General features: G+C 43.0%; 1 protein-coding gene across 11 annotated transcripts in view; it reads left to right on the forward strand.

Moving 5' to 3' along the window:
• TTBK2 (tau tubulin kinase 2) overlaps nucleotides 1–25,928 on the forward strand; it is a 217,042-nt gene that overhangs the window by 56,486 nt on the left and 134,628 nt on the right. For 7 of the 11 annotated variants that reach the window (XM_038405265.2, XM_038405267.2, XM_043517544.1 and 4 more), the window contains one exon: nucleotides 13,702–13,849. In XM_038405265.2, coding sequence (XP_038261193.1) covers nucleotides 13,702–13,849 — 148 coding nt within the window. Of the gene's footprint in view, nucleotides 1–13,701; nucleotides 13,850–15,856; nucleotides 15,903–22,983; nucleotides 22,987–25,928 lie in introns of those variants that run through there. The other 4 variants (XM_043517543.1, XM_043517546.1, XM_043517541.1 and 1 more) reach the window with 3 other exon arrangements.

Consider the following 25,928-nt stretch of genomic DNA (forward strand, 5'->3'; position numbering starts at 1 on the left):
GGGGTTAAAGGAAACCTGCAGACAATGCCAGGCCTGGAGGGAGGAGAAAAGAAGGGAGACGGGCTCAGTTGAGGGCTGACAGGTGAGGAGGCAGGACCTCTGTTAGCCTGCATGAAGGGACCGATCAGTGACCTGCCAACCAGCACAGTCACTGGAGGCAAGTATGCCTTCTCCTGCCAAGGGGAGCCTGCAGATAAGCCCCAACTGTGGGGCAGTTGTACTAGCAGGGCCACGCCCCAAACTAAAGAGTAGGAAGTAGCCCAAAGGAACTGGTCTTGACCACCTCCCCCCCCCCCCACACTGGGAGGGACATCCATCTCCACTGTTTAGTGGTAGAATTACACAGGGCCCTGGCCTGGGACTCTGTGAAGAGGGAGGGTCCAGGTCCCCCTACCACTCCTCTGACCAACGATCTAGCAATTAGGCTGCCTAGCCACTGAAGGCCATATCGCATAGGCTCAGCAGAAGTGTGTGCTCCAGAGGGATTTTAACGCAGAGGTGATAATGGACTTTTGGACTAGCTCAGGGAGGTCATTCATTACTTAAGGAGTAACATGGAAGCATGGCGATGAATGGGGAGAAAATGGACAAATAATATAGCTATCTTGCTGTTAGAGGGTGAAGGAGATGCAAAAAGAAACCAGGATGTTTAAGAAGGGTGAGAGAGAGAGGACTAGAGTTATCCAGGACCTTGAAGACAGAGACAAGAAGCTTGAACTCAATGGAGTAGAGGAGGAGGAGTTAGGGAAGGGGTTCCAAGATGAATGACATGATCAGAATAACGAATAAAGAATATAATCTTAATGGCTGTATTTTGTATTGATTGGAGGGAGATGTGTATTTTGGGGAGATCAGGATTGAGGAGATTACGGTAATCAAGATGGGATGTGGTGCACGCCTGGATGGGAATTTTAGTTGTAGGGATAGAAAGAGAAGAATACATGCAGTGAGGCTGAGTTAATAGTGCTGTGAGAACCATGACTCTTTATTTTTTTGACTCTTGTGCAATTAAATTCTCAGTTGTCTTAGGGCTTGTCTTCACTATGGGGGTAAATCAGTCTAATCTTGCTTTCAGGTAACAGCGCCACCACCAGGGTTTGCACTTGGAAATTTTACCTCTTGTCATCCCTCAGTTGGGCCTTTTATTCAAAGGACACTGTCCTTATAAGTGCGGAGCTCGCTGATAAATATGGCAGATGTTCATCAAAGGCCACTGCAGGAAAACCCAGTCTCCACAGCTGCACCCCAGACTTGATTAACAAAATCTTACTTCTTTAATTTCAAGTAAACCCAGGGATGAAATAATTTAGAATCCCTTCCTGGAACCTTCAGACAGTTCCCGGAACAACCTATCTCCTACCGGCCCGCCTCAACTTTCCCTTTCAGCCATCCTCACCCAGTGGCTGGAATTCAAACAAACATTGCATGGTGGCTCCTAGCAACTGAAAGGGTCTTTACAGAGTCTTAAGATGTTACATCACTGTCTCGGGTCCAGTCACAGGTTTTACTTCCATTATACCACCATATATAAAATAATATTAACTGAACACATTTCCTAACATTCTCCACGCAGCCATCATATTTCAGTTGTGTAAGGAGGAGGCTGGTAGAGTGGGGTTTTCATGTCATTTGGCTGAATGTAGAGAGGGTTGTTGAGGCTGACTTGTGTACCGTTTTAATTGATAAAATGTACATATTGTGTGCCACAGTTTTGGGGATAACTGCACAGTCTGACCCCTCCTTGATCTGCTTGAGGGATGCTCCTTTAGGTCTCAGGCCTCTAGCCATCTCCTCTCTATTGGGTGTGACTCACATCCCTCTCCTTCCAGACAAGGAGTTTTGGCTTTCAGTCCCCCTGCACATCACTTTATCTCAGCAGGTGTGACCTTAGCTCAGCATCTGCAGTTTTGCGTGCTCTCAAGGGCCATGACCATGTTGTACCGGTGACTAACCAGATTTTACAAAGCACAGCACATTTATTTTTCTTTGGTTCTGCCTCTGCACAGTGGCTGGACTAGATGACCTCTTGAGGTCCCTTCCAGCTCTACATTTCTATGTTTCTATGGAAAGCATTACCGCAAAAATATAATAAAACAAAACAAAAAAAAGATCTACATGCACACTAAGGCTTACCAGGTGTCCCCCATTTTCCACATGGGGACTCTGTTCGGTTCCAAACTCTTATAGCAGGGTTTGCCCTCCTGGTTACTATCTTGTGTCAGTTGTTGGATCAAAATGAGGGGTGCTCAGCCAGTCTAGGCTGGCTCTTTATACCTCAAGCTCTTCCTTTGTCTCCCTTGCTTCTTGAATCCAGTATGTACCAACGGTACTTCTTTGAAATGTTTTACTTGTCCCACAGTCAGCAGTAATTAACCTCCATTGATTTTAGTGCCTGGAGGAAGCTTTGTAACTCTCCCCCGTGGAGCCAGCGTACAATCCCTGGCTCACAAATATACAGATAACATTTATAAAGCTGATGTGATAGTTTTAAAGATATTACTTTTTTCATAATATCCGTTACACTGTGCATCATTTTTATAACTTTTTGTTACATCTCCTATGTTTAATATTTATGAAAACTTCAAACTTATCTAAACAACTTCCATATTGACAGCTAGCCACATGCCAGGTTTGAAGGTCTAAAGAGCAACCAATTTTGAGTTCTTAGAGCTTAAAAGAAAAGCCGAACAAATATGCACAACTAAGTGCTGTTTTTGTAATTATCTCTCTACTACTCCTTTTTCAGTGATTGGCTTCCCTAGCTTCCTATGACTGGTATTGCCAAGCTGTCTCTTTATAACTTGGGAACTTTTCCAGGTGGGGAATCAAGTCTGGTTATAAAAAGAAGGGCATATAGGGCATGATCCAAAGCCCATTTCCGTTGACTTCAGTGGACTTTGGATTTCAGACCTATAGGCAGATATAGATCCTAGTCAAACCTACACCCTTATGAAGCCATTGTTAGTTTCCCCTTGTCTATTTTCCCTGTTCATGTTTCATAGACTCCAAGACCAGAAGGGACAATTGTGATCATCCAGTCTGACTTTCTGTATAACATAGGCCATAGAACTTCCCCAAAATAATTCCTAGAGCAGATCTTTTAGAAAAACATCCAATCTTGATTTAAAATTGTCAGTGATGGAGAATCTACCACAACCCTTGTTAAATTGTTCCAATGGTTAATTACCTTCACTGTCATAAATTTCTGCCTTACTAGTCTGAATTTGTCTAGCTTCAACTTTCAGCCATTGAATCATGCTATATCTTTCTCTGCTAGATTGAAGAAACTGTTATTAAATATTTGTTTCCCAGGTAGGTACTTATAGACTGTAATCAAAACACCAGGTAACCTTCTCTTTGTTAAGCTAAATAGATTGAGGTCTTTGAGTCTATCACTATAAAGCATGTTTTCTAATCCGTTCATCATTCTCATGGCTCTTCTTTGGAACCCTCTGCAATTTATCAACATCCTTCTTGAATTGTGGGCACCAGAACTGGATACATTATTTCAGCAGTGGTTGCACAAGTGCCAAATACAGAGGTAAAATAACTTTTCTACTCCTACTTAAGATTCCCATGTTGATGTATCCCAGGATTGCAGTAGCTTTTTTTTTCTCCATAACATCAGATTGGGAGCTCATGTTCATCTGATTATCCAGCATGACCCCCAAATCTTTTTCAGAGTCACTTTTTCCCAGAATAGAGTCCCCCATCCTGTAAGTATGGCCTACATTCATTGTTCCTAGATGTTCACATTTACATTTAGCTATATTAAAACACACAGTGTTTGCTTGCTCAATTGCTGACCAGTGACCTGTCCTCTTAATTATTTACTACTCACCCACTTTTTGGATCACCTACAAACTTTAAGGATTATTTTGTTTTTTTCTGGTTCATTGATAAAAATGTTAAATAGCGTATGACCAGGAACCAAAACCCTGTGTGACCGCACTGGAAACAGCTGATCAAACACAGTTCCTTGTTTATAATTAATTTTAAGCCCTTTCTGTTAGCCAGTTTTTAAGCCATTCAATGTGTGCCATATTAATTTTATATTCTAGTTTTTTTTAATCAAAATATTGTGTGGTACCAAGTCAAATGCCTTACAGAAGTCTAAGTATAATATGTGAATGGTATTTATCAATCAAACTTGTAATCTCATAAAAAATCAAGTTAGTTTGAAAGCATCTATTTTCCATAAAGCCATGTTGATTTGCATTAACTATATTACCCTACTTTAATTCTTTATTAATCAAGTCTTGTCTTAGCTGCTTCATTATCTTTTCCAGGATCAATGTCAGGCCTGTAATTATCCAGGTCATCCTGTTTATCCTTTTTAAAAATCGTCACAACATTAGTTTTCTTTCAGTCTTCTGGAACTTCCTCAGTGCTCCAGGACTGGTTGAAAATCAACATTAACAGCCCAGCAAGCTCTTTGGCCAAGTCTTTTAAAACCCTTAGACCTGCTGATTTAAAAATGTCCAATCTTAGTAGCTTCTTCTTAACATCTTTCTGAGATATTAGTGGAATGGAAAGAATCTTATCACCATATGATGAGATTGCATCATCTGTTTTGTTTCACAAATATAGGATAGAAACATATATTGAATACTGTGAAAGGTTCACCCCCCAGAGTGTCACCTGGAACTGGGGTACCACTGAGCCCTCTGACCCACCAGCCTGGCTTCCCTCTCACATTGTGCTGCTGTGACAAGCTGCAGACCCACTCCCAGTCCTATACTTTCTCCAGCATTCACACGGGTAGGGACACAGCCAGCTGCAATTACATGCAGGCATTTTGACCAGCCACTGCATGAACCAACAACAGAGAGGCTACAGCCAAAATAATTACCAGCTTCCCAACCTAGAATCACCCCCCCCCCCCACTGGAGTATAAATCCAAAATTATACCGTCTTGCGCTGCATAGGGAACTGTACAGCGTAAGCTCATAGAGTTCGCCCCTCTGTCAATGTGGAGAGGAAATGCAACAGCCTCCTGAGCTAAGATTCCCAAGCACTTCAATCCAAATTTTCTGGTTTAGATTAAAACATAAAATAAGTTTATTAATTACAAAAAAGATTTTAAGGGATTATAAGTGATAGCAAACAGATCAAAGCAGATCACTTAGTAAATAAACAAAAAAGCAAACTAAGCCTAAGATATTACAAAGATAGGATATGAATTAGCAAATTCTCACCGTGGCTGATGGTACAAGCAGGCTGCAGATTCTTAAGGCACAAGCTGCACTTGCTTTGCAGCTTGGGAATCCCAGGTTTGCATACACACACAGTAGAAATCCCTTTAGCCTGGGTCCAGCACTTTCCGCAGTTCAGTCTTTGTTCCCCGGGTGTTTCCAGGAGTCTTCTTGTGCGGGGAGTAAAGAACAACAGATGATGTCACTCCCTGCCTTGTATAGCTTTACCATGTGGCGGGAACCCTTTTGTCCCAAACTAAGTTTGTGGAAAAACACTGACATCTCAAGATGGAATCCAGAGTCATGTGGCCTGGTTATATGCCCTTGCCTACCTTGCTGAGTCATAGCAGCCATTACTTACAGGCTGTCTGGAAAGTTCACAGAAGGTTAAGTTCTTCCAGGGTCTTCCATCAGCACTGCCAGGCTTCTTCGTTGTTCTACCAGAAAGACTAGTTGTGGGTGCCACCCAGAGTAAGTATGATTGAAATATAGATGCATAGTCAATATTCCTAACTTTAGAAACACACATGATGCATGCTTACAAATAGGATAATCATATTCAGCAAATCTTAACTTTTCCAGTGACCCCTCACATGACCCATCTTGTACAAAATGCATCATAAATATGCAAATACGATAATCATATCATAATATCACTGTTGAGAATATGGGGTGCAATGTCACAAACACTTTTTCCTTTTCCGCATTATTATTGATAATTCTGCTATTTCCATCTATAATGAACCAATGCCATTGTCAAGATGCTTTTTGTTCCTAATATATTTCAAAAACTGTTCCGTATTGTCCTTAACTCTGCTAGCCAGAGATTTATCCTTGTGTCCTTTTTTCTTGTCTTATCAACTGTCTACAATTCTTAACATCTGATTTATGTTCATCACTATCAACTTCCCATTTCTTCCATTTGTTTATAATTTTCACAGCTTTCTCTTCCCCTCTAAACTAGGTTTGTTTTTTAACCACCACAGCCGCCTTCCTCAATTGTGGGATTGTCACTTTTTAGGCATCTAGTAAGGTGTTCTTAAATGATTCCCCATCATCAGTCACATTTTTCTGATTAAAGTCTTCCCTCCATCTAATTTGGTTCATAATTGTTTTCAGCTTTTTGAAATTGGTCCTCCTAAAGCATCAGCTGACTCGGGCTTTTGGGACTCGGGGGAGGGGGGGCTATAAAATTCCAATGACGAAATTTGGGCTCAGGCTGGACCCTGGGCTCGGAGATCCTGTGAGAGGTCTAGTTAACCATTTATGCTAAACCATCTGTTCCATCTTGTATTCAGTTGTGACACTAGGTTTCCCAGACCTGAAGAAGAGCTCTGTGTAAGCTTGAAAGCTTGTCTCTGTCACCAGCAGAAGTGGATCCAATAAGATATTATCTCAACCACCTTGTCTCTCTAGTCATTGTCTAAGGCAGTTTTCTCACCTACAGTCACTTATGAGCATCACCTGTCCCACATGGTTAGGGATCCACCATTAATGGAATGCAAAGAGCACTGACCTCTTTGTTCCCTCAGTGATGGATAACAAGATGTCCTTTTACTGCTGCTTATTTTTCCCACAGTTCCTTGTCTGAAGAGTCAGAATGTCCCTCTGCAGTTTGGACTGTGGGATGTCCTCCAGTGTGTTGACACTATACTGTTTCCTAGTCATCCTGATTACTGGTGTTTACCTTAAATGAAAATGAAAAGCCCAGTGTCTCTGGCATCATGCTAAATTTACATTAGTGACACAGACAAACAGGCAAATCAACATTCCTTTGTCTAGGACAAACTTGTTATCAACTCTGACCCCAAGACACATTTTGGGAACATATTTCCAGCACACATACATAATTCTCTACACACCATTTGTATATACATCACTCAATGATATTTATGAACAGTGTGTTACCTGCTTTCATTTGATACTTCACACAACATTCTTTAAAGATTGGTAATATCACCTTAGTGTGTTTAGGTGTAGTGAGTATGTCAGTTCTAAAAGGAGTTACAGTACAGTGGGCCCTCTGCCAATTGACATTGAGGATCTCTTAGGGTCTCACCATCTTGTGCTTTATCTGTTTTAGGACATTGATCCATAAGCATTCAAGATAATTTTCTTCTGACTTATCAGTGACTCTGAAACAAGTAATGCCATTTTTGATACAGAGTGCTACTTCCTCCTCCCTTTCACCCACTCACTCTTTCCTAAATAGGTTATAACCATTGATTTCAACAGTCCAGTTGTGTGACTCATCCCACCAGGTTTCAGTAATACATACTAGATTGATTTTATTCTCATGAGCAATTTCAAGACCTTTGGTTTGTTATCCAGGCTCTAGCATTGGTGTATGCGCTGTTCAGGATTTTCTTCTCTGTGTCCTTTGGTTCCTTGATGAATTTTGTTCTCAACATCTGATTTTCTGCTGTGTGCTCATATCTTCTTTCTTTTTACCTTGCCCTTTTGTTATTAATTTGATCTTTAGTCGTCTTAATTTCTATCTGAAAAGTGACCTGTAAAGGACTTTTTTTTTTTAAATTGGACTTGTCTTGGTTTCTGAATAACCTTTTCTTTTTCCTTTCCTTTCCTTTCCTTTCCTTTCCTTTTCACCTCTAAAGTACCAGGATTGATCTTCTCTTTAGTTCTCCCTCTTCCCCCTCTCCCAACAAAGGCTGTTATGTATACATGTTTTATGTATGCACATACATGTTATTCATATGAGTATACATTGTGTACTCTAACATTTTAAATGAAAAAGAAAGGGGTGTTGAGTCATTAAAAGGATATTGACATTTTTTAAAAGGTTCCAATGTCTCAGAGCACCATTATGTCCCGATTTGTGTGTGCGTATAACTCCTTATATTTAAGGGATTTTTTTGTTACTCTGATAATTATAAGGGGCCTTTATGCAAGGGAGAACAAGCGAGAATCTAATTGACTAAATACAAAGCACTATCAAATGAATAAAATAAAGCAGGAAAACAGAAAATATTTGTTTGTTTTTGCGGGAGTTTCTTGTAATCATAGTAGGTACAGCATTTTCACGTGATTTTTTTTTATGTCAATGTGACAGTGTCCCTTTAATAGACTTTTTTTTCCCCCTCATGTTAACTTGTTATTGAAGTTAAATAGGTGTTAAAATAGTTATGAGCAGCCTGGCTAAAAATCCTTTCCCTTCCAAATTGCTCAGTTTTCAATATTTCATGCCACTTCTGTTCATCAGTAGAGCTTGGGGTGTGCTATAGACCGCCGGGATCTAATTTGGATATGGATAGAGCCCTTTTACTTGTTTTTAATAAAGTAAATGCTAATGGAAACTGCGTCATCATGGGAGACTTTAACTTCCCAGATATAGACTGGAGGACCAGTGCTAGTAATAATAATAGGGCTCAGATTTTCCTAGATGCGATAGTTGATGGATTCCTTCATCAAGGAGATGCTGATCCGATTAGAGGGGATGCCATTTTAGATTTGGTTTTGGTGAGTAGTGAGGACCTCATAGAAGAAATGGTTGTAGGGGATAATCTTGGTTTAAGTGATCATGAGCTAATTCAGTTCAAGCTGAACGGATGGATTAACAAAAATAAATCTGCCACTAGGGTTTTTGATTTCAAAAGGGCTGACTTTCAAAAATTAAGGAAATTAGTTAGGGAAGTGGATTGGACTGAAGAATTTATGGATCTAAAGGTAGAGGAAGCCTGGGATTACTTTAAATCAAGCTGCAGAAGCTATCGGAAGCCTGTATCCCAAGAAAGGGAAAAAAATTCATAGGCAGGAGTTGTAGACCAAGCTGGATGAGCAAGCATCTTAGAGAGGTGATTAAGAAGAAGCAGAAAGCATAGAGGGAGTGGAAGATGGGAGGGATCAGCAAGGAAAGCTACCTTATTGAGGTAAGCACATGTAGGGATAAAGTGAGATAGGCTAAAAGTCGAGTAGAGTTGGACCTTGGAAAGGGAATTAAAACCAATAGTAAAAAGTTCTATAGCCATATAAATAAGAAGAAAACTAAGAAAGAAGAAGTGGGGCTGCTAAACACTGAGGATGGAGTGGAGGTCAAGGATAATCTAGGCATGGCCCCATATCTAAACAAATACTTTGCCTCAGTCTTTAATAAGGCTAAAGAGGATCTTAGAGATAATGATAGCATACATTGGGAATGAGGATATGAAGGTAGATATTACCATATCTGAGGTAGAAGCGAAACTCGAACAGCTTAATGGGATTAAATCGGGCGGCCCAGATAATCTTCATCCAAAAATATTAAAGGAATTGGCGCCTGAAATTGCAAGCCCATTAGCAAGAATTTTTAATGAATCTGTAAACTCAGGAGTTGTACTGAATGATTGGAGAATTGCTAATATAGTTCCTATTTTTAAGAAAGAAAAAAAAAGTGATCTGGGTAACTACAGGCCAGTTAGTTTGACATCTGTAGTATGCATGGTCCTGGAAAAAATTTTGAAGGAGAAATTAGTTAAGGACATTGAAGTCAATGGTAAATGAGACAAAATACAACATGGTTTTACAAAAGGTAGATCGTGCCAAACCAACCTGATCTCCTTCTTTGAGAAAGTAAACAGATTTTTTTTAGACAAGGAAACGCAGTGGATCTAATTTACCTAGATTTCAATAAGGCGTTTGATGCTGTGCCACATGGGGAATTATTAGTTAAATTGAAAAAGATGGGATCAGTATGAACATCAAAAGATGGATAAGGAATTGGTTAAAGGGGAGACTACAACGGGTCCTACTGAAAGGCGAACTGTCAGGCTGGAGGGAGGTTACCAGTGGAGTTTCTCAGGGATCAGTTTTGGGACCAATCTTATTTAATCTTTTTATTACTGACCTTGGCACAAAAAGTGGAAGTGTGCTAATAAAGTTTGCAGATGATACAAAGCTGGAAGGTATTGCCAATTCAGAGAAGGATTGGGATATTCTACAGGAAGATCTGGATGACCTTGTAAACTGGAGTAATAGTAATAGGATGAAATTTAATAGTGAGAAGTGTAAGGTTATGCATTTAGGGATTAATAACAAGAATTTTAGTTATAAGCTGGGGACGCATCAATTCGAAGTAACGGAAGAGGAGGAGGACCTTGGAGTATTGGTTGATCATAGGATGACTATGAGCTGCCAATGTGATATGGCTGTGAAAAAAGCTAATGCGTTTTTGGGATGCATCAGGAGAGGCATTTCCAGTAGGGATAAGGAGGTTTTAGTACCATTATACAAGGCACTGGTGAGACCTCATCTAGAGTAGTGTGTGCAGTTCTGGTCTCCCATGTTTAAAAAGGATGAATTCAAACTGGAGCAGGTACAGAGAAGGGCTACTAGGATGATCCGAGGAATGGAAAACTTGTCTTATGAAAGGAGACTTAAGGAGCTTGGCTTGTTTAGCCTAACTAAAAGAAGGTTGAGGGGAGATATGATTGCTCTCTATAAATATATCAGAGGGATAAATACAAGAGAGGGAAAGGAATTATTTAAACTCAGCACCAATGTGGACACAAGAACAAATGGGTATAAACTGGCCACCAGGAAGTTTAGACTTGAAATTAGACGAAGGTTTTTAACCATCAGAGGAGTGAAGTTTTGGAATAGCCTTCCAAGGGAAGCAGTGGGGGCAAAAGATCTATCTGGCTTTAAGATTCTACTCGATAAGTTTATGGAGGAGATGGTATGATGGGATAATGTGATTTTGGTAATTAACTGATCTTTAAATATTCAGGGTAAATAGGCCAAATCCCCTGAGATGGGATATTAGATGGATGGGATCTGAGTTACCCAAGAAAGAATTTTCTGTAGTATCTGGCTGGTGAATCTTGCCCATATGCTCAGGGTTTAGTTGATCGCCATATTTGAGGTCAGGAAGGAATTTTCCTCCAGGGCAGATTGGAAGGAGGGCCTGGAGGTTTTTCGCCTTCCTCTGTAGCATGGGGCATGGGTCACTTGCTGGAGGATTCTGTGCTCCTTGAAGTCTTTAAACCACGATTTGAGGACTTCAATAGCTCAGACATAGGTGAGGTTTTTCGTAGGAGTGGGTGGGTAAGATTCTGTGGCCTGCGTTGTGCAGGAGGTCGGACTAGATGATCAGAATGGTCCCTTCTGACCTTAGTATCTATGAATCTGAAAAATAGTCCAAACTTAGTTTTGTTGTGGTGTTTTTTCAAAACAAATCCATTGCAGGTCATATTGAAGCCACTGACTTAGCAATACCCTCCTTAATTACAGAAATGAATTGCTTCATGTGACTTATGAAGGTCTCTATCTTGAGATTTTTGGTGTACTTTGTTCTTTGTAGTAGTAAAGGAGACAGTTGATGTGGACTGCAAAAAAATGACCTAATAAATCTGTCTGTTGAAAGGTGCTGTGAAGAGAAACTCTCAGAAATTCCATATTGGCATTCTATGTCCTCCTTTTTTGATACTGGATACAGACAGATGTATTGGGGTGGGGTGCTACAGTACAAGAGCTGAAAAATACAAGTAAAATTTATGGATAAATCATATTTTATGCATCATCAGAGTCTTCCTTCTTGGTAGGAACTTAGGTTATTTTAAAAAATTACTCTGCCTTTCTCCATCAAGTTAATCACATAAGGTAGATCTTGTTAGATCCATCTTCAAATCCTAAAGAGAGGCTAATGTGCTGGCTAGATTTCTAGCTGGATCGTTTCCAGATTCTCAAAATACTTAGATGGCATTCAGGATAATGTAGTCAGGTGACCACAGCAAATAGTGCTGAGAAAATGATGGCAGCCCTTTTCAGAGCAAAAGTGGTAAAAATGCAATAGGGTATATTTCTTAATGTGACCCCTTCCGCCCCCGGCGCCCTTATTCACTGCATTTCTACTTTAACAGCTTTGGAACAGTAGGGGTGGAAGGAAATAGTTGTACAAAATCAATTAAATCACTGGCTGAAACAAATCTAACTTTTACAATACCAAAGAACAGACTGCCCATTGTGAACCCCAAAGCAGGGGCTGAAAGGCTACCCTCTAATATTGGCTCTGAACATATTACATGTCGGCTAAATATTCTGTGATGCTTCTTGTTATTTCCTCCTAACACTGGTAAGACAGAAAATATCATAATGCTACTATATAATTATACCATACCATACCATACCATACACCCATGCCTTGAGTACTTCATGCAGTTCTGATTGCCCCATATAAAAAAAAGGTATATTAAAAATAGGAAAAGCAACAGAGAAGGGCAACAAAAATGATTAGGGGTATGGAACAGCTTCCATATGAGGACGAGATTTAAAAGACTGGAACTGTTCAGCTTGGAAAAGAGATGACGTGGGGGGGACAACACACATATGATAGAATAAATCAATAAATCCTGAACTATGTGGACGAAAGTAAATAAGGAAGTATTCTTTATCTCTCACATAACACAAGAACCGGGTCATCCAATGAAATTAATAGGCCAGCAGATGTGAAAAAACATAAGGAAATACTTCTTCACACAACGAACAGTCAACATGTGGTACTCGTTGCCAGGGGTTGTTGTGAAGGCCCAAAGTATATCTGGGTTCAAAAAAGAATTAGTTAAATTCCTGAAAGATAGGTCCATCAGTGACTAGTAGCCAAGATGATCAGAGATGCAACTCAACTGCTCTGGGGGTCTCTAAACCTCTGCCTGCGGCTGGGACTGGATGATGGGATGGATCACTTGTTAAATTACTCTGTTTCTGTTCACTCCCTCTGAAGCATCTGGCACCATTCACTGTTGGAAGACAGCATACTGGTCTAGATAGATTGGTCTGACCAGTATGGCCATTCTTATGTTCTTTATGAGATTTGTATTGTATTGTTGAAATTTTTGTAATATGCCTTATGTTAATATGAGTGGAAATTAGGGGAGGAAAAAAACTGTGAGCTGTAGTAAAAATCCAAATTTAAAGATGATCTTTTCTAAATTGTGATGGTTTTATTTTTAACTATTTATGCAAAGATCATTGACACAATAGAGAATGCTATGCTGGTTCTGTTCAGAGATCCAAGGAACTTATAAGTGTGTGTTATACTCCAAAGTATATATTCCTGAAGAAGAAAAAGAGGGGCATATTTTTAAAATTTCACCTGTATGTTGATATGATTTTATTTTATTCTATTTATTATATGAGGAATGAATATGTTGGGTATACTGTGGAGTCCTTTCTTTGGCCATCTTTACAATAGGAAATTTTATTATGTTACTAAAACATTTTAACTAACATGATGGTAAACACTATGTAAAACCTAGTGAAGATGGGGGACAAAGTGGTTTAGCTGATAGTCGTTAACCTTAGGGTCCTTTTATGGTACCACAATGAGCGAACACATTTTTAAACATGATTCTCTTGCCCACAGTAAGGGTGACATCATCTTATTTAAACGTGGTGGTAACATATGATATGATATTACTGGTAATTTCCTACTATGAGAACAATGCATAAAAATATTAATATATTTTGTTTCCTTTGTCTTTTTTGTCCTCCTATATGCTTCTTTTTAATGCAGTTGAGGAAGATAGGAGGTGGGGGGTTTGGAGAAATTTATGATGCTCTGGACTTGCTCACGCGGGAAAATGTTGCACTAAAGGTCGAGTCAGCTCAGCAACCAAAGCAAGTCTTGAAAATGGAAGTGGCTGTGTTGAAGAAACTGCAAGGTAAGATGGTTTCCTTGGTATACCAACAAGCTAGTGTATAGTAGGTGGCTAAGAGTCACAACTGCATTCCCAGTCACTAGGGTCCATGTTCTGCCATCTTTTCCTTATTTTGTAAGTAGTACCATTGAACTCAATGGGACTAATCAAGGTAAGGGTGAATCTGGCCTTTTGTGTATATTGATCTTCATCAATGGTGAGCAGAGGCTTCTAGTTCTTGGCATACTGGGCAGGAAAATCATTCACTTCCAGTATGTGGAAGCGTATGATGGAGCTGCCCTTACGATTTGAATAGGATAAGAGAAAATTAGCAGAAAGGTTCAATTGTTTTAGAAATCAGAAGTTCTTAATCTCCAATTTTAGCTTCTTTCTGGATCCTGTCTCTTTGTTGTTAGAGACTCTGTCCTGGGTGTGTGTGTGTGTGTGTGTTTGTTTTGTTTTTTGTTTTGTTTTGTTTTTTTAAACTTTTGCTTAAGTCTGCATCTTTGGTTGAGAGCCTCCAGCTGACATCCAGCACAGGAATACTTTTCCCAGTATCTTATAGTTTGTCTTTTCAAAGGGATGGTTTTTCAATGGATTGTGTGATACTAAAGTGGAAACAGCCATAAAGAATATAGATGTGCTCTAATCAATAAGATACACAGAAGCAATGATATTTAGAATTCTGAAGCACTTTGGATAGTCAGGTTTCAGAGTAGCAGCCGTGTTAGTCTGTATTCGCAAAAAGAAAAGGAGTACTTGTTGCACCTTAGAGACTAACAAATTTATTTGAGCATAAGCTTTCGTGAGCTACAGCTCACTTCATCGGATGCATTTGGTGGAAAAAAAAATGGTGTTTTTTTATTTTGTTTTGTTTCGAAATATAACGAAAATACGAAAAAAAACCGAAAGCTTATGCTCAAATAAATTTGTTAGTCTCTAAGGTGCCACAAGTACTCCTTTTCTTTTTGGATAGTCAGCAAGTTAGAGCTCAAGTGGCTGAGCATTCAGAACTAGTTTGATTGTCTGGTGATTCTTGCATGTTCAATAATTAGATCACCTCATTAGCTTAACATTCAAACTTTTTAAAGTCAAAAGCAGGTACTGGTACAGAGAGAAATGCAATAGCTTCTCTTTATTATTATTCAGAGCAGTGAAGTTTAAAACTTTACCTTATTTTTTTTTTTAAACAATACAATTTCTTTAGGAAAACAGAAAAAACTAGAGACTGCTCCAATATTAATCTGTGCAGCTGCCAAACTCTCTCTTGCTGTTTATAGTTTGTTTTTAAATTCATAGTTTGGACAAAACAAAAACTTCAAGACATATGGTGTTATCCAATCCGCTGACAAGGTCACATTGCAAGAGCAATAGCAGCCTCTGCTCCATATAGATTAATACACCAAGCACGCTTATGCAATTATACAAGTACTTTAACAGGCCATTTCATTCCAAGGGTGGAATTTACTAGGGGGATTCAGGCACTGCAATATTAAGTGTTGCAGTCCCTATCTTTTAGGCACCTATCCAGCTAGTAGAAACCTGAGTTAGGTGTCCAGGCTCTCGATACAATGGAACAGAGAATTAGGCACCTAAGAATGGGATCCACAAAAGCCAGCCGGCTGACTGGGGAGCCGCCTAAGCAAGCCAGTAGGAAATAACTAGCAGAGAGGTTTGGCCTAAACCCTGCCATGCAGAGGAAGTTAAGTCTGTCTCCACTCAGAATTCACAGTCAGGAACCCTGTCCTGGAGTTAGGTGCCAAAGCCAGATCAGTACTTCCTTGAGAAACAGAGAGGAGAAGAAGGAGGTGCCCTTACAAATTTTAGCCCAGAAGTTAGAGCATTATAGTATTATTTTACTATAGGGGATCCATAGTATGGATAGACATATAAATACATTACCATTTTTTTTAATCCAAATTGATAGATTACTTTTTGCATGACAGACAAGAAATTAGACAAATGCCAGAAAATGTTTTTGCTGTCTAGCTCCTAGCAGCAAGAATCTCCACTCATTTTTCTGTCTCACAGGTTTTCAGTATGCACAGACTAAAGTTTTCAAATAAGAAAAAAGTAAGTAAAATGGACAGAAAGTGGCTGTTTGCAAAACAATGTTACAGCTATTTATTGCAGAATATTTTTGTCCTGTCTGCTGTGTCATGTGCCCCTAGAAAATAGACTTGGACTACTAATTGCAGGATTCTGATTTTGTTGTTGTTGAACGTTGTCTGTTTGCTGCTGAATTAATACACAAAGGAAGACACAGTCATTGCCTCAACACTGATAGTACCATACAGAATGCTCTGGAGGACAGCTCTTAAAGGTTTTTTGTTTTTTAAATATATATTTCATTGGTAGATTAATTCTCAGGGGATTTGTGGAAGGTGTAAGCTTTAAGGAGTGCTTTGAAAGAACAGAAGGTGGCAGTTTGGCCTCAATCCAGCAAAACACATAAGCACATGTGTAACTTTAATCACACGAATAGTCCAAATAATTTCAGTGAGACTACTCACATGCTTAAAATTACATTTGTTCAGAAGTGCTTTACTGGATCAGGGCCTTATTGCACAAGAAGTGAGAAACTATTCCAAACGCAGAACTTGGCATGGGAAAAAATGAACATACATGAGAGAAGGTTTCAAAGGGAGTGGTGAGTGAGGAATATTGAAGTGGGTGAGAAGGGGAATAAAAAGAAATGGAACAGGAATAAGAAGATACGCAGAGCCTTGAAGACAGCTAGAAGAGTGCAAAATCTGTATTTTTAATGTTTTATTCTTAGAATTTTTCAATAATACAATGGGCATGTTTCATACACTACAATAATGAAGTGAAAGTAGTAGTATCATAGGTATAAAGTACCATAAGTAATGGAGAGCTGCAAAGAAACTGTTTTATAATTCCGATCCAGCAAAGCAGTTATGCACATTCTTAAATATGAGTAGTTCTTCAAGTGCTTGCTCATGTCGATTCCAAGTAGGTGTGCGCGTGCTATGTGCACAATTGTTGGAAGGTTTTTTCTCCTAGTGGTACCTGTCAGGTCAGCTGTGGAGCCCCCTGGAGTGCACCTTCATGGCGGTGTATATAGGTCCCTGCTGACCCACTGCCTTTTCAGTTCCTTTTTACCACCAGTGACGGTCGTTGGAGCAGCTCTTCTCTTGCTATGGGAAGCAATCCCCTAGTGCAGAGGTGGGCAAACTACGGCCCGCAGGCCACATCTGGCCCTTGGGACTGTCCTGCCTGGCCCTTGAGCTCCCGGCCAGGGAGGCTAGTCACTGGCTCCTCCCACACTGTCCCCCCCCTCCCCTGCAGCCTCAGCTCACTGTACTGCCCATGGTCTGGCCTGCTGCTCCTGCTCGGCAGTGCGGTGGCGTGGCTGGCTCCAGCTGGGCGGTGGGGCTGTGAGCTCCTGCTGCTCTGAGCGGCTTGGTAAGGGGGCGGAGAGCAGGGGGTGATTGGATAGGCGTGGGAGTCCCGGGGGGCCTGTCAGGGGGTGGGGGTGTGGCTAGGGGTTGGGGCAGTCAGGGGACAGGGAGCAGGGGGCTTTGGATGGGGTGGGGTCCCGGGGGCGGTGAGGGGGGGGGGGGCCCCAGGAGGGGGCAGTCAGGGGTTCTGAGGGGGGCAGTCAGGGGATGGGAAGTGGGAGAGGGTGGAGGGGGGGCAGTCTGTTTGGGGAGGTACAGACTTCCCTACCTGGCCTTCCACAGAGTTTTACAACCCCGATGTGGCGCTCGGGCCAAAATGTTTGGCCACCCCTTCCCTAGTGTACTTCTTTCTTGTTTGTACCTGTAAATAGTTGAAAATTTAGTATTAATTAGTTCAAGTAGTTCTTAGTTAGTTAGTTTAGATAAGTTTCAGTTGGGGGTTTCCCCCCACCAGTTTCCCCTCCTGGGGACTTGGGCATGCCTCGGTTCAAACCATGTGGGTCTGAAGCCTATGCCAAAGGGAGACCCACAAAACTCCTGCTTAAAGTGTTTGGGGGAAGCCCATCAGACTGAGAAGTGCAAAATCTGTAGAGGCTTCCGCCCCAGGACTAAAAAGGAGAGGGACTTTAGGCTGAAATTACTCCTAATAGAGTCAGTCGTTCATCCCCAGCTGGTACAGGTGGCATCCGACTCCAAGCCCAGTACTTCAGTGCGGAGTGCACTGGCCTTAGTAAGAGAGGCTGCAGCACCGAGAAAGGACACTGGCTCCAGGGACTCGCAGTACTGCCATTCCCTGGTGCCAAAGACCTCCCCTGGTGTGAGTGCCCGGCACTGTTCCCATTCACCAGCGCCGCACAAAAGAAGGAAGACCAACAGAGGTCGCTCTCCACTAAAGCAGTGGAAGTGAGGAGGCACCAGTGGGGTGCATCCTGTGCCAGAACACCCCTGCTGGCAGCTCCGACTCAGCTGGCACTGTCGACTCTGGCCTCACATGGAGGTCCATCGAGTCTGGTTGTAGTGGACTCCCCAGTGTGGGGAGTGTCAGGAAGAGGACTTAGACTGTGCCCTCCATGCCGGACACTTGAGATAGATAGGAACCTCCTTGCAATGATGGTGCAGTCCGCTGCACAGGCACTGGCACTGCAAAGAGGCACCCTGCCCTCTAGGGGCAAGCCGACGATGATGCGGCACCACTTGCCCTCACCTCGGCACTGCTCCCTGGCACCGTCTCGCTCTGCACCACTTTGGTTGCCAGGGTCCGAATCCTCGTTGGATTCGGAGGCGGAATTGTACACCTCTAGATGAAGCTGGCAATGCTCTCAGCACCACTCCAGACCAAGAGGAAGAGTAGCCATTGCCTATGATGTCATGCCCCCCACGGGCTCCGTGGGCCTGCCACCAAGCCCAAGGGACAGGGTCCAGATCCCTGTTGGTGGTTTCAGAGGCATGGGCCCCTTCATCATCTGTAGCCCAGGAACCATCCGTGAGAAACAAGAGATGGGCCATGCAGGCCAGCACTGAGACTGCAGCAGGACCTGGCACCAGGGCTGGTACTGAGATGGGCCTGGGCCCGGAGACCAACACCATGCAGGGCATTTCGGTGCCGGGGGATCCCATGAGCCAGAGGGTCAGGAAGACCTGGTTCCCCCCGCGTGCATCTTCCTCATCCACCCATGATGAAGCGGTGGCGAGCACATCCACCACGCTGCTGGCCATGGACAACGGATCCTACCAGGAGTTGATCAGAAGGGTGCCTCCAAATTTGGGCATGCACTCTGAGGTGGTGTCAGATGAAACCAACCCCATAGTCAACATTCTGCTGCCTGAAAGACTCTGAGGATGGCTTTGCCCCTCATTAAGACCATCCCATAAACACTAGTAAAGCAATGTGGCAAACTTTCTGTCTCTCTTTCCCCCCACGGCCTAAAGGGGTGGAGAAGAAGTATTTTGTGCCTTCAGAAGGGTATGAGTACCTGTTCACTCATCCTCAGCTGGGCACTCTGGTGGTGGAGGCTGCCAATCAAAAGGAAAGACAGGGACAACTGGGACTGACTCCTAAGTCCAAGGAGGTGAAGAAGCTGGACCTCTTCGGTAAGAAGGTATATTCTACTGGGGAGGCTCCAGCTTCACATTGCCAACCAGCAGGCAGTCCTCAGCTGCTATAGTTTTAATTCTTGGAACATGTCCAATTTAAGGAACTACTTCTGGTGGACTCCCACTTGGAGTTTACTAACCTCCCTACAGGCCTCCCTAGATTCGGCGGTCTTGGTAACCTGTACCGTGGTGACAGCCATAGCCATGAGAAGGAGCTCATGGCTTCAGGTGTCGGGACTGCCACATGAGGTCCAGCAGACCATTCAGAACTTGCCTTTTGACTGCATAAGGCTCATCTCGGAATAAACAGACACTAAGCTTCACAGCCTAAGGGATTCAAAGGTCCCTGAGGCTTTGTACGCCAGCCCCCCAAAGTAAGCATTTTAAAGCACAGCCCGCCCCTCGCTTCTACCCAGCTCCTCCTAGACAGGACTATAGTAGAAAGCGGGGCAGGAGTAACAGACGGAGACCCTCTCAGTCCTCCTCTAACCAGGGTCAGGGCTCAGCAAAGCAGCCCTCAGCCTCCAAGACAAACTTCTGAAGGCGTGCCTGGGGGTGGACGTACCAGTTCAGATCCCAGATCCTTCCCCTCCCTTCGTGAATAGTCTATCCCATTTCTACCTTGCCTGGGCACAAATTACCTTGGACCAATGGGTCTTGAGCACAGTAGAATTGGAATATTCTCTCCAATTCTGTTTCCTCCCACCCTCCTGCCCCGTCCCTCTTCAGGGACCCTTCTCACAAGCAACTTCTCATGCAGGAGGTGCAAACGCTTCTACAACTTGGGGTGGTAGAGGAGGTCCCTCTAGAATTCAGAGGCAGGGGGTTCTATTCCTGGTATTTTCTAATCCCGAAGGCCAAAGGATAAAGTTCTGCATCGTCTCTCTGGCTTCCATTATCCCCTTCCTGGAACTGGAGGACTGGTAAGCTGCGCTCGACTTGAAGGGCATGTACTTTCATGTGTCCATAGTCCTGTCCAACAGACGGTTCCTCCCTTTGTGGTCAACAACACTCTCTATGAGTTTACGGTTCTCCCCTTTGGCCGCTTGGCTGCCCCTTGAATGTTCACCGAATGCATGTCTGTCGTGGAAGCCTTCCTGCGGAAATGGCAGGTGCAGATATTCCTGTACCTTGACAACTGGCTAATCAAAGGCCGCTCCAGGGTCCAGGTGGAGGTCCCTGTGATTCTAATTTGGACGACATTCCACAAGCTCAGCCTGATACTGAATGGCCAAGTCAACCCTAACCCCAATTTAGAGAATAGAGTTCACTGGAGTTCTCTTAGACTCTGGTCAAGCCAGGGCATTCCTTCCGGAAACTTGCTTTCTCTCCATGGGCACCATCATAGAGGAACTCGGGTGATATCCCGCCACTATGGCACAGAATTGCCTGAAGCTGTTTGGCCATATTGCTGCTTGTATGCATGTAGTACAGCACATTAGGCTGCAGTTCCATCCCCTTCAGGCTTGGCTAGCCTTGGTGTACAGGCTGAACTGAGACTGCCTAGACAAGTTGATCACACGCACTCCCCCAGTTATCAAATCCCTTAAGTGATGGCTCGACCTGCAAGCAGTGTATGCAGGACTGCCCTTCTCTGGGCCCCAACACTCACTGTCTCTAGTAAAGGATACGTCGCACAGAAGTTGCGGGGAGCACTTAGGAAGACTCGGGGCCTCTGGTCCCAGGCAGAACTTTCACTGTATATCAACGTCAGGGAGCTAAGAGTGGTCTGCCTTGCTTGCCAGACGTTTCAGGACCATCTGGAGGGCAGATGTGTATCGATATTAACTGACAACACGACAACGATGTTTTTTATAAATAGAAAGGGTGGTGTTCATTCCTCTCCCCTGTGCTGGGAAGCCCTCAAACTGTGGGACTTCTTCATCGCCCATTCGATACATCTAGAGCAGGGGTGGGCAAACTTTTTGGCCTGAGGGCCACATTAGGGTTGTCAAACTGTATGGAGGGCCCGGTAGGAAAGGCTCTGCCTCCCCAAACAGCCTGACCCCCTCCCCCTCCCACTTCCCGCCCCCTGACTGCCCCCCTCAGAACCCCAGATCCTGCTCCTTGTCCCCTGACTGCCCACTCCTGGGGCCCCCTCCTGGGACCCCACCCCCATCCAACCCCTCCTGCTCCCTGTCTCCTGACTGCCCCAACCCCTATCCACAGCCCTGCTCCCTGACAGGCCCCCCCCGGGATTCCCACGCCTACCCAACCCCCCCTTTCTCCATTCTCTGACCGCCCCCCCAGAACCTCCGCCCCATCCAACTGCTCCCTGTCCCCTGACTGTCCCCTGGGACCTCCTGCCCCTTATCCAACCTCCCCGCCCCATTACCGGCCGGAGCCACCCACACTGCCCGGCAGGAGTTCGCAGCCACACTGCCCAGAGCATTGTGCTGGTGGCGCAGTGAGCTGAGGTGGCGCAGTGAGCTCTGGGGGTGGGGCACAGCAGGGGAAGGGCCAGGGGCTAGCCTCCCCGGCTGGGAGCTCAAGGGCCGGGTTGGATGGTCCTGTGGGCCGGATGTGGCCCGTGGGCTATAGTTTGCCCAACTCTGATCTAGAGGAATCGTACCTTCCAGGTTCCCAGAACAAACTGGCCAATCATCTCAGCAGGTCATTTCACAATCACAAGTGGTCCCTCCGCCCAGATGTTGTGATCAACATCTTCCAGTGGTGGGAGTTTCCCCAAATAGATCTGTTTGCAACAAAGTACAACAGGAAGTGTCACCAGTTTTGCTCTTTCCTGAATCGCAACTCAGGCTCACTTGCAGATGCTTTTCTCCTCCCTTGGAAGGACCATCTACTATACGCTTTCCCACCTTTCCCGCTTGTGCACAGGGTCCTGCTGAAGGTCAGAAGGGAGGGAGCATCAATCATTTGAATAGCGCGAGCATGGCCACGCCAGCACGCTGGTTCACCACGCTTCTAGACCTGACACTAGACATGTCAGTAATCCTTCCCCTGGTCCCGGACTTGATAATGCAAGACCACGGCTGCCTCCAGCATCCCAGTTTGCAGTCTCTGCATCTCATGGCATGGAAACTCTGTGACTAAACCCCTGGGAGCTCACATGCTCTAACCCTGTTAGAGAGGTCCTCCTTGGCAGCAGAAAGCCATCCACCAGAGCCACTTATCTGGCCAAGTAGAAAAGATTCTCCATTTGGGCATTACAAAAGACACTCCACCCTTACAGTCATCACTTCCCTTTATCCTGGACAATTTGCTGCATCTGAAACAGCAAGGTCTGTCGGTATCGTCAGTAAAGGTGCACATGGCCATTATCTCAGATTTCCACCCTGGTTCGGCCTGTCACTCAGTTTTCGCGAACCCCATAATGGGCCACTTCCTCAAAAGATTAGATAGGCTGTACTCTCAAGTAAGACATCCAGTTCCCCATGAAATTTCAACCAGGTGCTCTCTAGACTGATAGAGTCTCCTTTCAAGCCCTTAGCAACATGCTCCCTCCTCTACATTTCCTGGAAAGTAGCATTCTTAATGTCTATAACTTCAGCCAGGAGGGTGTCTGAGCTTAAGGCCTTAACATCAGAGCCACCATACGCGGTCTTCTATAAGGACAAGGTGCAGTTGTGACTGCACCTGGCCTTTCTCCCAAAGGTAGTTTTGCAATTCCACATGAATCAGGATGTTTTTCTTCCTGTATTCTTTCCTAAGCCGAAAGCTCACAGCAGGGAATTCATGTTCCACTTCCTGGATGTCAGGCAAGCATTAGCCTTCTACATTGAAAGAATGAAGCCATTTCGAAAATCAGTGCAACTCTTCATTGCATTTGTAGAGCAGATGGAGGGGCTTCCAGTATTGTCCCAAAGGATCTCTTGGATCATGTCCTGTACCTGGGTGTGCTATGACGTGGCAAAGAAATCTGCCCCTGCACTGACAGCACACTCCACATGGGCGTAGGCATCCTCAGCGGCGTTCCTGGCACAAGTTCCTATTCAAGACATCTGCAGGGCAGTGACGTGGTTGTCAATCCACGCCTTTACGTTGCACTACACCATTACACAGCAGGCCAGAGACGATGCAACAGTTGGCAAAGCGGCACTACAGTCAGCCATTCCATGAACGCTGACCCTGTTTCTTAGGTGAGGCTTGGGAATCACTCTACTTGGAATCGATATGAGCAAGCACTCGAAGAAAAAACAGTTACCTACGTGTCGTAACTGTTGTTCTTTGAGATGTGTTGCTCATGTCCATTCCAAGACCCACCCGCTGCCCCTTTGTTGAAGTGTCCGGCAAGAAGGAACTGAAGAGGCGGCGGGTTGGCTGGGACTTATATAAACTGCAGTGAAGGTGCGATTTCAGGGGGCTCCACAGCCGAACTGACAGGTACTGCTAGGGGAAAAACCTTCTGATGCACTTGGCCTGTGCGCGCATCTACTTGGAGTGGACATAAGCAACGTGGCGCACGCACGCACCTACTTGGAGTGACACATCTCAAAGAACAGCAGTTACGAGATGTATGTAACTGTTTTTTCTATTGATGTCAATGGGACTATACAAGTGCCTAAATTCTTTGCTGAGCCAGGGCCTTAAATGAGTATTTGAAAGGTTTACTAGAGAAAAATCTGTTTGTAGTATAGTTTGTTTTAATATCAAGTAATGCATCTAAATTTAGAAACTGGTTCTGGGCTCCAGAACCTGGTTCACTAGATTTCACATATACACTGGACCCTCGCTAGAACACGCGTCTATATATCGTGAATTTGCATAAAACGCGGTCCTGGCCATGGATCCCAAATTTAATTACTTCAATTGGAATTCATTTTAACGCGGTCCGCGCCTTTAATGCGGTCTCGGTGCATGGATCCCAAATCCAGCGTTCTAGCGAGGGTCCGGTGTACATTTATAAATAATGTTGCACAAGAAAGTCCTACCTAATCTCTAGAAAATATAAAAAACTGGAATTATTTATTAAAAGAATAGATCTCTTAAGAGCAATAAGCCTGAAATGTTCACTTTAATAAACAAAGTTTTAATCTGAACCGTCATATTGTTTCATACTAAACAATGGAAAAACAGAACAAATGACTCAAGACTTCAATCCTTTATCCACTTGCCTATATGCAAATAGCATATTGTATACACAGTACAGAACACTTCTTAAATGAGATAGAAAAGTACCCCAAATTATGGGGACATGGACTTGAGATACTGAGGCAGACTAAGGAAGAAAAATGGAAAGAACATTATGGTAATATGACTTCCAGTTTTAGTCACATAAAATTCAGAATGATTGTTTATAAATTACTTCAAACATATATTGCACCCCAAAACGTATTGCTTATAAAGGTGAGGAAAACTTTTTTGACTGATGCCAAGTCTCAAGAGGTTCATTAATATGTGTGTTTTGAAAATGCAAGTAATACAAGCATTTTGGATAAAAATAAATGGTATGAACGTGATAGTGTAATTGAACATCCCCATTGAACCTAAGGCTGGCCTGCCTCCTATGAATCTTCAGAATCCAAAAAGTAAATACAAGAGGACACATCTCTAGGCAAAACACTTTAACACTTTACAGGGAACCCTCAAAATGTCCTGGAATTCATCCTCAAAAATCTCTTTGGACAAACAGTATCAAAAATAGAATTTCCTTATACATAGCCTACTAAATAGCTTGAGATACTTAATTCAATTCACAGGAAGTGAGGCAATATTTCTTTATGCTCATGGAATACAAGTACTGGAATTCCCATCCAAAAATCTCTAGACATTTTGGTGGTTTATATATAATTGTGGTGTATATCAATAGCTCATCTACAAGAGTCACAATAGTAACATATATCCATTCTTTTTATATTTTGGCTTGATGAGTTTGTCTGACCAGGATACTTGAGACTCAATGCAAAAGTATCGTGGGTTTGGTTTTTGTAAAATAGTAATTTTTTTATATATATATGTGTATATATATATATATATATATATATATATATATATATATATATATATATATATATATATGTCTGTCTTATATTATCCAGCGTCTCTTCCCATTCTGTCAAGTGAGAAGAATGTAAGCTTAACAAATTTCTGGATAGCTGGTTTGTTAGTTTACAGAATGCTAAAGCAAGCTGTTGGTTAATTTATGCACAGTTCTCTACCTCTAGATTAGTATTAAAATATGTGTGAAAAATAAGCAGCACAGAACATCTTACTTTGTTTGGGCTTCTGAATTTCAGTGAAACTGTTGTTGAAGCACATGATTACAGTGTTGCTAGCTTTCGATGGTATGTCATTTGACTGATGTTTTGTATTTGCTGCGTGCCAAAGGCCACTGGTGCAAAGTGGTCATGTCCATTTTTAGATCTAGCCCTCCATCATTCTCTCAGAATATAAACTGGAATCCTTTCACTTTATTATGAAGTGGAAGTTGAGTGTATTAGATTTAACTAGAAGCATTTATGATGCTTGCAAATGATTAAGAACTTGTTTATCTTATTTTCTATTTTGTGCATACTGCAGTTGAGATAGATGCTGGTCTGTAGCATCAATACATTCCTGAACATACTAGCTGAGCTTCACGCTTGAAAGTAGTACGATATTTGCCATGCACACTGGAAGTATTCAGT

The sequence above is a fragment of the Dermochelys coriacea genome, chromosome 6 (genome assembly GCF_009764565.3).
Source record: "Dermochelys coriacea isolate rDerCor1 chromosome 6, rDerCor1.pri.v4, whole genome shotgun sequence".
In the NCBI taxonomy this organism is placed as follows: domain Eukaryota; kingdom Metazoa; phylum Chordata; order Testudines; family Dermochelyidae; genus Dermochelys; species Dermochelys coriacea.